This window comes from Erythrolamprus reginae, chromosome Z (assembly GCF_031021105.1).
Source record: "Erythrolamprus reginae isolate rEryReg1 chromosome Z, rEryReg1.hap1, whole genome shotgun sequence".
NCBI lineage: Eukaryota > Metazoa > Chordata > Lepidosauria > Squamata > Dipsadidae > Erythrolamprus > Erythrolamprus reginae.
In genome coordinates, this window is record NC_091963.1 from 121,748,092 (window position 1) to 121,762,973 (window position 14,882).

At 42.6% G+C, this 14,882-nt stretch overlaps 1 protein-coding gene across 1 annotated transcript; it reads left to right on the forward strand.

Moving 5' to 3' along the window:
- Positions 1-9,761: 9,761 nt before the first annotated feature.
- Positions 9,762-10,715, forward strand: LOC139153313 (olfactory receptor 6B1-like). The gene has a single exon (XM_070727063.1). The coding sequence runs from the start codon at positions 9,762-9,764 to the stop codon at positions 10,713-10,715; it is 954 nt and encodes a 317-aa protein (XP_070583164.1).
- The last annotated feature ends 4,167 nt before the right edge of the window (positions 10,716-14,882 follow it).

Consider the following 14,882-nt stretch of genomic DNA (forward strand, 5'->3'; position numbering starts at 1 on the left):
ATTACTAAAAGGGTTATTAATTGTCATTATATTTTATATTGATATTGTAACTTTTATACTGTTTTATATGTTATTAGCCGCCCAGAGTCAGTTGGAGTTGGGTGGCATACAAATCTTTTAAAATAAATAAATAATCATCCAAGCAATTATGAAAATTCAGTCTGAGTGTTTTCCACCTGTTCTTCCCATTTCCCTGTAGTCTCCATTTTCTATGGTTCCTTAATGCTTGTCTACATTATGCCAACAACTGACAGATTCAAATCTTTCACCACTGTCAAATTATTCACTAAGGCTGCATTACTATTTGTCTTCTCATCATTCCTATCACTCATTTCCTCCCACTTATGACTGTATGACTGTAACTGGTTGCCTGAATCCTTATTTATATTAACATTGTACCCTTTTCTTTTATGTACACTGAAAGGCACATGCACCAATGACAAATTCTTTGTATGTCCAATTTTACTTGGCCAATAAAGAATTGCAGCAGAGGCGGAATAACAATGCAGACACAGAGCTGGATTTAAAACTGGCTCATATTTATTAATTAAATTAAAATTAATTTAATTCAACCTAACATGGACCCACAGAGGTCAAATAAAATACTTCCGGGGCAGAAATGACGTCATAAAACCTTCCGGGGCAACATATGAGTGTAGCTCCATGCTGATCCAGGTGAAGGGGCCGCATCCTCACCTGCATCCCAGCCATGCCATGCATGTGGGAGGTCTCACCGTCCAATCCCTGAAAGGGAATTGAAATGGGTGAGACCCAGAGGCAGGTTCTCCCCAATTGCTCAGGCCAATTTAAAAGCCACCATGAGCCCTTGGAGAGAGTCTGCCAATCATCCCCAAAGATGTCCAACAGAGAACACGCAGTTGCTCAACACCTCCCAATTTCCACCCCATACCTGCCAAACCAATGACCAGAGGTAAGCCAATTAGAACTAATCGGGGAGCGAAGCACCCCCTAACCATCCATCCCGCACCGCAGTGTGGAATAGGTGAAAAAATGGTTGCAGAAAATACCGAGACCACCAAAAATTCCTATTCAGCCCCCTAAGGGCGACCCCTGTAGCACACTGAAAGATAGGGAGGGAGGGCTGAAAAGAAAGCCCTGAGCCTATGCAGCCCTTTATAAAGGTCTGTCAGGCCCCACCCCAGCAACGTCATTGGCTGGCGCCGATGACAAGGCATGGCTAGGATCTCGCGAAATCTTGTGAGATCCCAGCCATTCAAAATGGCGGCTGGGCCGAGAGCCACATATCCTTGGCCCTGCCACAAATCCTGGCCGGCGGTAAGTCGCCGACTGGCCATTGCAGCAGAAGCAGAATAACAACGCGGACACAGAGCTGGATTTAAAACTGGGTCATTTTTATTAATTAAATTAAAATTAATTTACTTCAACCTAACATGGACCTGCAGAGGTCAACTGAAATACTTCCGGGGCATAATAACATAATAAAAACTTCCGGGGCAACATAGGGCATAGCTCCATGCTGATCCAGGTGAAGGGGCCGCGCCCTCACCTGGATCCCAGCCATGCCATGCATATGGGAGGTCTCGCCGTCCAATTCCTGAAAGGGAATTGAAATGGGCAAGACCCAGAGGCAGGTTCTCCCCAATTGCTCAGGACGATTTAAAAGCCACCATGAGCCCTTGGAGAGAGTCTGCCAATCATCCCCAAAGATGCCCAACAGAGAACACGCAGTTGCTAAACACCTCCCAATTTCCGCCCCTAACCTGCCACAGAGGGGGGTCAGATCTCTATCTTGGCCCCCCGACTCCCCTCTCTCTCTGCAACAACTCACGCAGAGACCTCTGCAGGTCCTGTAAAAAGATGACGTTCCCCTGTTCTGACAGGTGAATGCCATCAGCGTGGTAAAGCCACGGTTGATCAATAGTGATATTGGGATGGGAAACCACTACCACACCCAACTCTCTAACCAACTTGCCAATGGCCTTATTAACCTTTCTCCTGACCTTGTGAATGGCCCTAAGGGAAACGGTGTCCCTACAGACAATCCTCGGAAGGATTTCGGACCAGACCACTTGCGTGGCTGGCCAAGCCATGCGAAGAACATGCGGGTCTTCACGGGCCCGACAAATCAATGCCAGGCCACCCAGTACACACAGGTCATTGCCCCCAAGGTGCAAGACCAGCCACCTGGGTGCAACCACATTGTGGCACCCTCCCAGGAGCAGAGGGAGGAGCCCCTCCTACCACAAGCCTCTTCTTCCAAGCCAGGTGATGTTGACCCAACGGCCCAAAGACAGCTGGGTCCCCACGGGGGTATCTGGAAGAGGGCAGAGAAAGGTTACCGAGCGTGAAATCCTGCCCTACAACATCAGCTGGCCGCACGTAAGTTAAATAGGCTGCCGACCTCCAGTGACCAATCTCCCGAATCCTGTGACCCGAGAACCCAGAAACTGCTGCACTAGTGGCAGCGCCAATACAGCACGAGTGTGTTCTGTACCAGGCAGGTTCAAGGCCAATCGCAACTAGTGCCCTGGTCATAATTGCCCAAAATTGATAGCGAGTGAGTGGGGAACCATCCTGATGACTAAAAAGGTACCCCTGTCCCATTCCTGTCAGACTACAAAAAGAGGAGAGGGCCGCCACCGCACAGACAGAGTGATCAGCGGTTGCTGTCAACACTATCCTAACCCCCCTACCTAACTGGTCAGTTTTAGATTGTCTCACTAATAGGGATATTATGGTACCTTCAAATTGATGGTGCGAGAACTGGAAGGCTTGAAGCGACCCGTCTCCACAAGAGGAGGCCAAAGCTCGCTAACATGAAGGGCCCCGAAAAATATCACACTGGCCACCGCCTGAAAAAGGTGGGCCTCGTACAGAGAGGCGCACAGGCTGTTCCATACACCATTAATGAGGGACAACTGCTGTACAGTTAGTGCCTGTCTACTGTCTACTGGGGGTGCAGGTCGCTCCCTAACCTATCCCTCTAGCATTTTACGAATGCGGAAATCACCAGAGGAGTCAGAAAATCCACTGGCTTTGGAAAGAAAGGCCAGGCCTGCCAGTCTAGCCCTAATAGTTTTTACCAATAGGCCGCATTGCTTAAGCATGACACAGAACTCTATCAGGTGATCAACCGGGATGGGCCAGGTGTGTGGATAACTCCTAGAGTGTCTAAATTTCCAAAACTCCTTATCTGAGTTTTGATACGACCTCAAGGTGCTGGGAGCTACTGAGAGGGCCATAGCCCTGCCTGCTTCGATCTTCCACTGCTCTTGAGCCCACCCAGGTTCCACAGATGGCAAGGGAAGGCTTCCAGTGATGCGCAAGCCCACAGAGCCAGCATCCGAAACATGGATAACTGACCACAGGACAAGGCATCAGTGATCTCATTATCAACCCCGGGCATGTGACGGGCCAAAAACAATGCATTTAGAGACAAGGACCTGTGCACAAAATGGCAGACAAGCCGCATGACCCTGTCATTCTTAGAAGACAGGGCATTCACAACATGGACCACAGCCAGATTGTCACACCAAAAGTGCACGGTCTTGTCCCTAAATTGCTCCCCCCAAAGGTCTAACGCCACCACCAGTGGGAAGAGCTCCAAAAATGTCAGATCCTTAACAACTGGAGAGGCCCTCCATTCTGGAGGCCACATAGAATAGCACCACTGGTCGCCCAAAATTACCCCAAACCCGCAGGTCCCCACGATGTCCGAACACAATTGCAGCTCAGCTTCCAATAGAAGCTCGTGCCTCCAGAAGGACAGAACATTAAAGTGGGCTAAAAAGGCTTGCCATACGTGCAGGTCATTCCTGACTCCGGCATGCAAGCGTGTTCGATGATGGGGCAATCGAAGCCCCTTCATCGCCATATACAAATGATGGGAAAAAGCCCTGCCAGGAGCCACCACCCAGAAGGCGAAATTAAGTAGCCCGGCTAACTCATGAAGCTGGCGAAGGGTCACCTTATGGCTAAGTAAGACTTGGTCCAGTCTACCTTGAATCTTAAGTAGCTTTTCTATGGGCAATCTACAAGATTGCTCGACAGAGTCCAATTCAATACCCAAAAAGGTAATCCTGGTGGCAGGGCCTTCGGACTTTTCGGGGGCCAAAGGAACCCCCAGGTGAGCACAAAGTGTCTCAAAGGCCGACATCAGAGCCAAGCATTGCTCCGAATGCACAGGCCCGGCCAACAGGAAATCATCAAGGTAGTGAATTACCGAATCCAAACCGGATCGCCTCCTGAGAGCCCACTCCAAGAAGGTGCTGAAGCTCTCAAACAGGGAGCATGATATGGAGCAGCCCATAGGTAGTGCTCTATCCACATAGTAGCCCCCCTCGAAGTGAAAACCCAGGAGCTTGAAATCATCTGGGTGTATGGGAAGGAGCTGGAATGCGGACTTAATGTCGCATTTACCCATTAGAGCTCCGACACCACACTTTCTAACCACCGCAGCGTCAAAGGACGCATAGCAAACTGAACAAAGTTCATCAGGAATGAAATTATTCACTGATTCTCCCTTTGGGAAGGACAAGTGGTGAATCAACTGAAATTCACCACTGGCCTTCTTGGGAACTACCCCCAGAGGGGACACCCGCAGAGTGGGTGAAGGCGGGCATGGGAAGGGGCCCAGTACCCTGCCCTCGGTCACCTTCTTCTGAATTTTAGCCCTAACAATATCTTCATGACCCACAATTGACTTAAGGTTGTTGGACATGAAGGCCTACCTAGGCCCAAAATATGGTATCCTAAAACCTTCCGTAAAGCCCTGCAGGAGCGCAGCCGTGCTCCTGCGTGGGTGGTAATCCTTAAGCATATCCTCCAATACCCCAAGCCTAATTGTGCTGGGGCCCTTTTTCCCCAGAGGGCGGCTGCCATCCTTCCTATCCTTGTGGCCCCTGGGCCTGATGACAGCGCTTGTAGTGTGGGAGCCCCCACAGTTCCCACACGCAAGTCTGAATCTGCATGAGGGATGAAAACATGACCCTTTGGCCACAAATTCATGACACGGGGGGACAGCCTTTGCCCCTGCTCCCCCACTTGCCTGAGCCGCAGGCGTCGCCGGCGGCATATCCTCCATGAAATGACCGCTATCAGTGCGGTCACCACCATCAACCCGTGCAAGCTGTGTAGATTTGAACCATAAATCAGGGACCACCATATCCCAAGGCAGTGTGCATTCAAATGCCATGCACATTCTAAATGATTCACCGTACTCCCTTCAGGCAGTACCCCTGTACTCAAAATGAGCATGAGCAATGAGGTCAATGTATTTGATCATAAAGGCAGCCCATGCGGGCTCCCTCTCAATGACCACTGACATATAGGTTAAAAAGACGTACAGCTATGAGCTGAAGCACCTATTAACCTTGACCTTCTTGGGCCTATCGGTCTTTGCCTCCTCACCCTTCTCTTTTTTAGGGACTTCCCTATTAAGGAGGGAGAACAAATCAACATATTCTCACTTCCAAATCTGCTCCCTAATGGAGGGATGCAAGTGAAAACCCAAAGGGGTGGAAGGCAACCCCCATGGGATGGCCACAGCCCACACGGACGCCAAAGGATCCGGCACCATGGCTGCCACCCCAGTCCCCATGCCCACCCCAACCATGGGGCCCATGGTCACCGTAGGGGCCTGGGCCGCCGCCATAGCAGCGGGGATAGCCCACACCTGATTACAGGTAAGTGTGGGACTAACCGTGGTGTATGAAGTGACCCCACTCCCTGAAACCAGTGGCATAAAAGCCTGCCCGGATAAAGGGAAGGGCAGTGTGTATTGTGGATGCATAACCGCCTCACCTGACACCATAGCACTAGGTGTCATCCAAGGAGATCCCATGGCAACTGATCCAGCTGCCATTGACACTTGCCTGGTCTGGGCCGCCACTTCCCTCGGAGCGCCATCCAAGAGCCACAGGAGCTGATGGGATGGCCCCCCGGCCCTTATACTGACCACCACTGCATGTCCAGCTCGTCTAGGCGTTCTATCACCCTGGACCAGGAATGAGCAGGCAAGTTAGAATCACCTGCTGGAAAATCCTGGGGCCTACCCCTCCTCCTGGCCTTATTCTGGGCTTCTTCATTGGCCAGCTGGGCCCTAACCGAGGGCCTCAAAGCCCTCCGAGGCTGAGCCACCGTCTCCGGGGCAGGAGGGGAAGCCTTTTGCCTCTTAGGAGCCATGTCAACCCTTATCCTCTTTATTTATTATTATTATTATTATTATTATTATTATTATTATTATTATTTATTATTTATTATTATTTAAATTGAGCACCAAAATGACAGTCCTCTGACACCCTTGACAAAGGGGGGGTCCCCCGTGGCACCCCACTTAGTCCCAAAGACCACAAAGCCGCAGGCCATGGCAAGGCCTGCAGGCCTGTCCAAAACACCCCCACCCTTTTCTGGCCTGAGAAGGCCGAAAGAGACTACAGCCCCAGCAAAGGGAGCCTACTGCCTACAGGATTCCCCCCCCCCAATATAGGGGGAAACCCAGTCCCTTCTCGCCCCCACCGGGAGGAATGCCCAGCAAGGCCTATAGGCCCCAATGCTCCTCACGCTAATGAAATGGCCGACACCACGAGGCCCGTCAAAATGGCCCCCAGTCTTCGGTGAACCCCAGCCAGGTGTTCGCCTGCTCGTTGTCCAGGGTGAAAAGGAGGCCCCGAGCCTGTGCAGCCCTTTATATAGGGCTGGCAGGTTCCGCCCCGGCAACGTCATCGGCAAGCGCCGATGACAAATCATGGCCAGGATCTCGCGAAATCTCACGAGATCCCGGCCGTTCAAAATGGCAGCTGAGGCCGAGGGTCACGTTTCCCTGTCCATGCCGCAAATCCTGGCCAGCGTTAAGTTTGTTTGTTTGTTTGTTTGTTTGTTTGTTTGTTTGTTTATTTATTTATTTATTTATTTATTTATTTATTTATTTATTTATTTATTTATTTATTTATTTATTTATTTATTTATTTATTTATTTATTTATTTATTTATTTATTTATTTATTTATTTATTTATTATTTGGATTTGTATGCCGCCCCTCTCCGAAGACTTGGGGCGGCATACAAGTTGCCAGCTGGGCACTTTACAACTTCAGTTTCAATATTGATTCTTAATAAATTATGCTTTTATCTTGTGCCCTTAGTATAAAGAAGATTTGTACCTACAAAAATAAATGACTTTTGAAGTTCTATAAAATACATTCATGATGTTGAAAATGTGTTCATTTTTTTCCTGCTGCAAAAGGCGTTAGATATCTTGATGACATTATTTTTTCTATATAGCAATTGATGACTGAGTAAGGCATAACAAATGTAAATACTGTAGAATGTCCGGAAGCATAATTTGATCTTTCAAGTATCACATCTATTAGAAATCAAGAGAGACCCAAAAGGCTAGGCATACAGACATGGACTCTCTTCTTACACCTGTGTGAATCTCAGCTTATATCAGGGCATCTGGATTATATATCCCTATGCAGAGACATATATGAGGAAATACAAAAGAAGAGGAAATAAAACAGCTATGTACATACAAATACAATAAATGAACAAACCATTCATTTTTAGACAGGCATTTCATGCCTTTTGACTTAATGAAACCATTGGGAGTTAACACTAATGATGTGGAAGTTTCCCAAGTTTTTTTTAAAAAGGATTAATAGATATGTGTGTTAAAACATAAATGAATGTTATTCAGTTCACAGAAACTGAATAACAGACACTGAACATCTTCATCTACATTCTGATAAAAACACATTTTCAAAGAATATGCGGGGTAGATGTTCTGAAGTAGATGTTCAATACAGAGTGGATATTAACAGAATGGTTTCTAGCAGCCTCTATAGTGAGCAGCTGTATGTTAAAAACTTCACAAAATTACCATATTTTCCAGTTCTTTCTATAATCTTAATATTTTATAGTTAGTAAAACGTTAGCAACTTTTTAGGACACATTGATTTTAAGGTAATGTGCGTTTGTGAGGGGGGAGGGAGGGAGAGAGAGAAAGAAAGAAAGAAATATTTCTTGAGTTACTTGTTTAATTTAAAACACTTAAATTTATTTATTTGTTTATTTATTTATTTAAACAGTCAAGTTTTTCTCTCTAGGATTTCCATCTTAACAATTGGAAGCATTGTCAAGTGGTAAAAGAAGAAATTATATTACAGTGGCATATATCTCTACAGCTTACCTGCAGATTTGGGGAGGGGGTAGGGTTATGAAGGAAGTATTCTTGTCACAACCAATTGAATCTGTTTATCCAGCAACTCTGTAAACATCTAATTGATAATAATCTCCCACATAGTCCTCTGCAATGATGATGATGGTGGTGGTGTTGATGGTGATGATGATGATCAAAACATTTAAATATGTTGAAGGGTTAAATAAGGTTCTGGAGAGAAGTGTTTTTAATAGGAAAGTGAACATAAGAACAAGGGGGCACAATCTGAGGTTACTTGGGGGAAAGATAAGAAGCAATGTGAGTAAATATTATTTTACTGAAAGAGTAGTAGATACTTGGAATAAACTTCCAGCAGATGTGGTTGGTAAATCCACAGTAACTGAATTTAAACATGCCTGGGATAAACATATATCCATCTTAAGATAAAATACAAGAAATAGTATAAGGGCAGACTAGATGGACCATGAGGTCTTATTCTGCTGTCAATCTTCTATGTTTCTATGTTTCTATAACAGCAGCAGCAGCAGCAGCAGCAACAACAACAGAGTTGGAAGACCTTGGAGATCTTCTAGTCTAACCCCCTGCTTAGGCAGGAAACCTGACACTACTTCAGACAGATGGTTATCCAACATCTTCTTAAAAACTTTCAGTGTTGGAGCATTCACAACTTCTGGAGGCAAACTGTTCCACTGATTAATTATTAATTAATTGTCAGGAAATTTCTCCTTAGTTCTAAATTGCTTCTTTCCTTGTTCAGCTTCCATTCATTGCTTCTTGTTCTACCTTCAGGTGCTTTGGAGAATAGGTTGACTGCTCCTTCTTTGTGGCAACCCCTGAGATATTGGAACACTGCTATCATGTCTCCCCTGGTCCTTCTTTTCATTAAACTAGCCATGCCAAGTTCTTGCAACCGTTCTTCATGTTTTAGCCTCTAGTCCCCTAATCATTTCCCCACTTTTCTCTCCATTTTTTTCTAGTCTCAACATACTTTTTGCATTGTGGCAACCAAAACTGAATGCAGTATTCCAAGTATGGCTTTACTAAGGCCTTATAAAGTGGTATTAACACTTCATGTGATCTTGATTCTATCCATTTGCTAATGCAGCCTAAGGCTGTGTTGACTTTTTTGGCAGCTGTACAAGATATATAAAATTAAAATGAGTGGAGATGTCAATATGCACATTAAAAAAAACTGATGGTATCTAAATTGAATGTTTTTGTTATTATAAATAGTCAGAAAATGGTAAAATAAAATCTTGGAGAACAATATTTGCCCTAACATAAAATTCAGTCTGTGCTTCTTGGATCCAACAATTGTTTGTGCTAAGGAAACAATTTATTCATTCTTTGTTTGGCCCTGGTCTCAAATATATGCTAGATGCATGAGTTCCTTAGAGAACTGCTTTTATTCTCTTCATACCTAATTTTAAAGTGAAAAAAATAATTAATTGTATATATGTTAGAGTTTATTAAAATAATACAATGAATTGCATCACTATTGACTACTTTCAACCTAACTTTGCATATTTTCAAGTAAAAATCCTAGAAAATAATTTAAAATAATTCTTTTAAATTTGTTTATGCTGTTTGTTTTTATTTAGATGTCTGTAAAAAGTAATCCAGACAGAGAAAATCAAACAATTCCCATGATGTTTATTCTTCTGGATTTCAACACTGGGAATTTTCAGCCTTTATTTTCTACATTCTTTCTACTCATCTACCTTATAACTATGACTGGAAATATTCTTATTGTCCTTCTAGTGATTGTCGACCAACAACTTCATACACCCATGTATTTTTTTCTGGGAAACCTGTCCTGCCTAGAGACTTGCTACAGTTGTGCTATCATGCCAAGGATTCTGGTCAGGTTTCTTAGTGGAGATAACACCATTTCTATTAGAGGATGCTTCACACAGCTTTATTTCTTTGGGTATCTTGCAACTACAGAATGTTATTTTTTGGCGGTAATGTCTTATGACCGCTATTTAGCAATATGCAAACCATTGCATTACACAATGCTTATGAATAGTAAAACTTGCATCCTGCTTATTACTGGGTCATGGATAAGTGGTTCATTGTTTATCAGTTTTATCATATATCTTGTATCTAAACTGAATTTCTGTGGACCCAACAAAATTAACCACTTTTTCTGTGATTTGATTCCATTGATAAGGCTCTCGTGTGATGCTACGACACTGGTGGAAATTACAGCTTTCATTATCTCCTTCATTGGAACTCTGGCTCCATTTATTATAACTTTGACCTCTTACATTTGCATAATTAAGAATATTTTGAGAATCCCATCCATAAAAGGAAAACAAAAGGCATTCTCAACTTGTTCCTCTCATCTCACAGTGGTAGGTTGTTTCTATGGCTCCCTTATAATAGTTTATGTTTTACCAAACTTAAGTTCACTGAGTAACCTAAAGAAACTCTTTTCCCTGTTCTACACTCTACTTACTCCTTTGGTAAATCCCATTGTTTATAGTTTAAGGAACAAGGAAGTAAAGGGAGCAGTGAAGAAAATATTCACTACATTTCCTAAAAGTCACTAACATTTTAGGTATAAAGACAAAAAAGGTTTTACTGATCTTATAATGAAACCTTTCAATTGCTGAATAATATATATGTACATGTCTGGTTAAATGCAATTCTTTTGAATAGAGCTTATTCTTAGGAGCAAAAATGATATTGTTTTAATATGTTTCATATATACTTTCATAATTGAAAGGTTTTTAGCTAACAACTTTGTTTACAATTCTTTTGGTAATTAGGTTTCCCAATGTAATTTATGTTAGAGTTGCTTCAAATTTGGACATGACTATAAAGAGGCATTTTCTTAATCAGTGTGTTCTTTGTTAAACTTCTTTTATAAAAATACATTTTAAGAAGATTCACAGAATTTTTGATTGAATTAGTGTTTAAATTAGATTATTTAATATTGAAATATTTAAGACTATGAAGTATTTCTATCTTAATTAAGATGGAATGGATAGCCTATAGAAAAGAAGGACCAGGGGGGTCATGCCACAGAGAGGAGGGGGTCATGCTGTTTTCCAGGGCACCAGAGGGCCAGATGAGGAACAATGGTTGGAAGCTGACCAAGGAGAGATTCAACCTAGAAATAAGGAAGAACTTCCTGACAGTCAGAGCAATCAACCAGTGGAACGGCCTGCCAGTGAACTCCTCAACTTTGGACATTTTCAAGAGGAGATTGGACTGTCATTTGGCTGGGGTGCTGTAGGATTTCCTGCTTAAGCAGGGGGTTGGATTTGATGACCTGCAAGGTCCCTTTCTATTTAAATAAATAAATAAACAAACAAACAAAATTTCAGGGGACAGCATGTAATATAAATACACTAAACTAATTAGGATGGTAGAAGAAAGAGACAGCTTTAATGCTGAATCAATAATATTCATTGGGTTACCTAGCTACTTCCCCTAGTCAGTTGTCCTTTTCAAATACCAAACCTAGGAAACCATTCTAGATTTTATTAATAATGTACTCAAGGGGGGGGGGGGGGATAAACCTAAAACACATATGGTTTTTAAAAAAACCATTTAATTAAAAAAATGAGAACGGGTTTTGATTCACCTGATACACCCATTCTCACATGGTGGTGCTTTCTTCCAAGGATGGGTTGGCCTTGTCCGTTAGGCAATCAAGACTGAGTCTGAAAATGTATAAATATCTTATTCTCATCTCGGATTCCCCTTCTTTCGATGAAGGGTGAAATACAGACTCAGTATTATGTGCAGCTTCCAACACAGATAAAATTTTTATAACAAAAAAACAAAAGTAACAAACACGTAGCAGAAAAAACAGCATTATACAGTGGTACCTCTACTTACAAACTTAATTCATTCCATGACCAGGTTCTTAAGTAGAAACGTTTATAAGAAGAAGCATTTTTTCCCATAGGAATCAATGTAAAAGCAAATAATGTGTGCAATTGGGGAAACCACAGGGAGGGTGGAGGTCCTGTTTCCTCCCAGGAGATTGCTAGAGAGGCCCCGTGAAGGCTTCTCCCTGCCTTTTTTGCCCCTCTTTCCTCCCAGGAGATTCCTAGAGAGGCCCCACAAAGGCTTCTCCAAGCCTTTTCTGGCCCTGTTTCCTTTCAGGAGATTCCTAGAGAGGCCCTACGGAGGCTTCTCCCTGCCTTTCCAGTTACAATTTTGGAGGCTTGGGTTTGTAAGTGGAAAATAGTTTTTGAGAAGAGGCAAAAAAATCTTGAATACCCGATTCTTATCTAGAAAAATTTGTAAGCAGAGGCGTTCTTAGGTAGCGGTACCACTGTATATACACACAATATATACACATAGTATCTACACACAATAATTACAGCCGGCAAACCCCCAAAAAGTTGGAACTTGGAGGCTAGCTCTACCATGTGAGAATGGGTGTATCAGGTGAGTAACAATGCTCATTCTCCACAGTGGGTGGAGCTAGCCTCCAAAGATGGGAAATGCCAAAGCAGCCCAACAAGGGAGGGCATTCAACTCTGTCTGGGAACCCTGTGGCCCATTACTGCCTGCTCTTTACCTATGGTGAAAGAGTCAAGTTTGTAATGGTGGACAAATGAAGTAGGGGAGGCTCAGGTGGCAGATCTCTTCAATCGATGCTGGAGCAGTCCAAGCAGCCGAAGTTTCTACACTACACAGCGAATGGACCGTGACCCCATACCTCCAGGATGAGACAAAGCAAAAAGGTCATAACATAAAGAAATGGCTGCACAAATCCATTGCCCAACCATTGGGGAAGAGACCTTTCCCCCCCGAAAGGCAGACTGAAAGGAAACAAAAAGCACCTCAGTCTGGAGGAATTCAGAGGTTCAGTTAATATATATGTCCAGTCACGGTTTTTTGTTGAATTTGAAAATTAAGGGAGACTAGGATAGATCTATTTTGGCCTTATTTTGGCCTCATCAGCTAGCCATACCCACTGGTACTTGAACCTGCAACCTTTGCCTTGTAAGGCAGAGAATTATCCTCTAGGCTACAGTATCCAATCCCTTCAGCTCTGCACCAGGGAAGGGTTACATATTTTTGTGTTGAATCACCCTGGTGTATTGAAGGAACATCACAGCTCCTTATTTGCCTCTCGGCCCAACCCAGGGCCATTTCCAAGGAAGTTAATTTTATTGATAGCCGACAATTCTATCTGTATGTGTCACATGTTGTTTTTTTTTGGTTTTTTTGCTGAATTTGAAAATTAAGGCAGACTAGAATAGATCTATTTCAGCCTTATTTTGGCCTCATCATACATACATATATACATACATACATACATACATACATACATACATACACACACACACACACACACACACACACACACACACACACATATATATATATATATATATATATATATATATATATATATATATATATGTATCAAATGTTTTTAGCTGAAATTTTTAAAATTAAGGGAGACTATTCTGGCCTCATCAGCCTGCCACACCCTTCCTTACTGGGATTCGATCTGGCATTTGAGCCACCAGACCTTGATCCCTCCAGCTCTGTACCAGCTCTGTATATATATGTTATGAGTAATTAAAATATTTTACTTTCTTCCTCCCCCTCCCCGGCTTGATTTTTATTTCCAGGCTTTCTGATATTAATGCTGCCCCCAAATTTTTATGTTTATCTTCACAATTTTTTCTTGCTAACTCTACTATTTTAAGAAATTATTATAAATTTATATATACACTATATTCATTATAAAGTTAAAATAGTTAATATCTAATAGTTAATATTTAAATAAGTAAATAAGTTAAATAATATATAAAATTTGTATGTTAAGATTGATTTAGGACTGTCTATGGTATATTGATTGTTTATTGATATTAATTTACTATATTTAATTATATCAAGTGTCTAGTTATTATTTAGAAGTAGAACTTATATAAATCCTATATTTGGCTTCTTTCCCCCCCGATTTTTTCTCTTTTTTCTTCTTCTTTGTAAAAAAGTTGAATTAATTTTTAAGTTATATATTAGGTCTAAGCAAAGAGGTTTAAGTAAATTAACTAATTTGATAAAAGTGTATAATTGTCTAGCATTGATTAATTTTATAAGAAAAACATAATTTGGTTAATTAAATTGAGGAAAGTTTATGTTATTGTGGAAAAATTTAAGTATGTCCACAACAATGAAGGCTACTAAAAAACAAACATCTTCAACGAATCTAGATTCACCAATGCATCAAAAGACACTTGATACTATGTTAACAAAATAATGCAGCTGTGAGAACATCATGGGCTTCCCCAAATATGCCCATGTTACACCAACACTCCGCAGTCTGCATTGGTTGCCGATCAGTTTCCGGTCACAATTCAAAGTGTTGGTTATAATCTATAAAGCCCTTCATGGCACCAGACCAGATTATCTCAGGGACCGTCTTCTGCTGCACGATTCCCAGTGACCAGTTAGGTCCCACAGAGTGGGCCTTCTCCAGGTCCCGTCAACTAAACAATGTCATTTGGTAGGGCCCAGGGGAAGAGCCTTCTCTATGGTGGCCCCGGCCCTTTGGAACCAACTTCCCCCAGAGATTAGAATTGCCACCACCCTCCTCGCCTTTCGTAAACTTCTTAAAACCCACCTATGCCATCAGGCATGGAGGAACTGAGATATTATTTCCCCCTAGGTCTTTACAATTTATGCATGTCTGTATGTATGTTTGGTTTTTATAATAAGGGTTTTTTTTAGTTATTTTAGTA

What these genes read in the sequence shown, in the direction of transcription:
- LOC139153313 (XM_070727063.1), top strand. Translation starts at nt 9,762, where the DNA reads ATGTCTGTAAAAAGTAATCCAGACAGAGAAAATCAAACAATTCCCATG.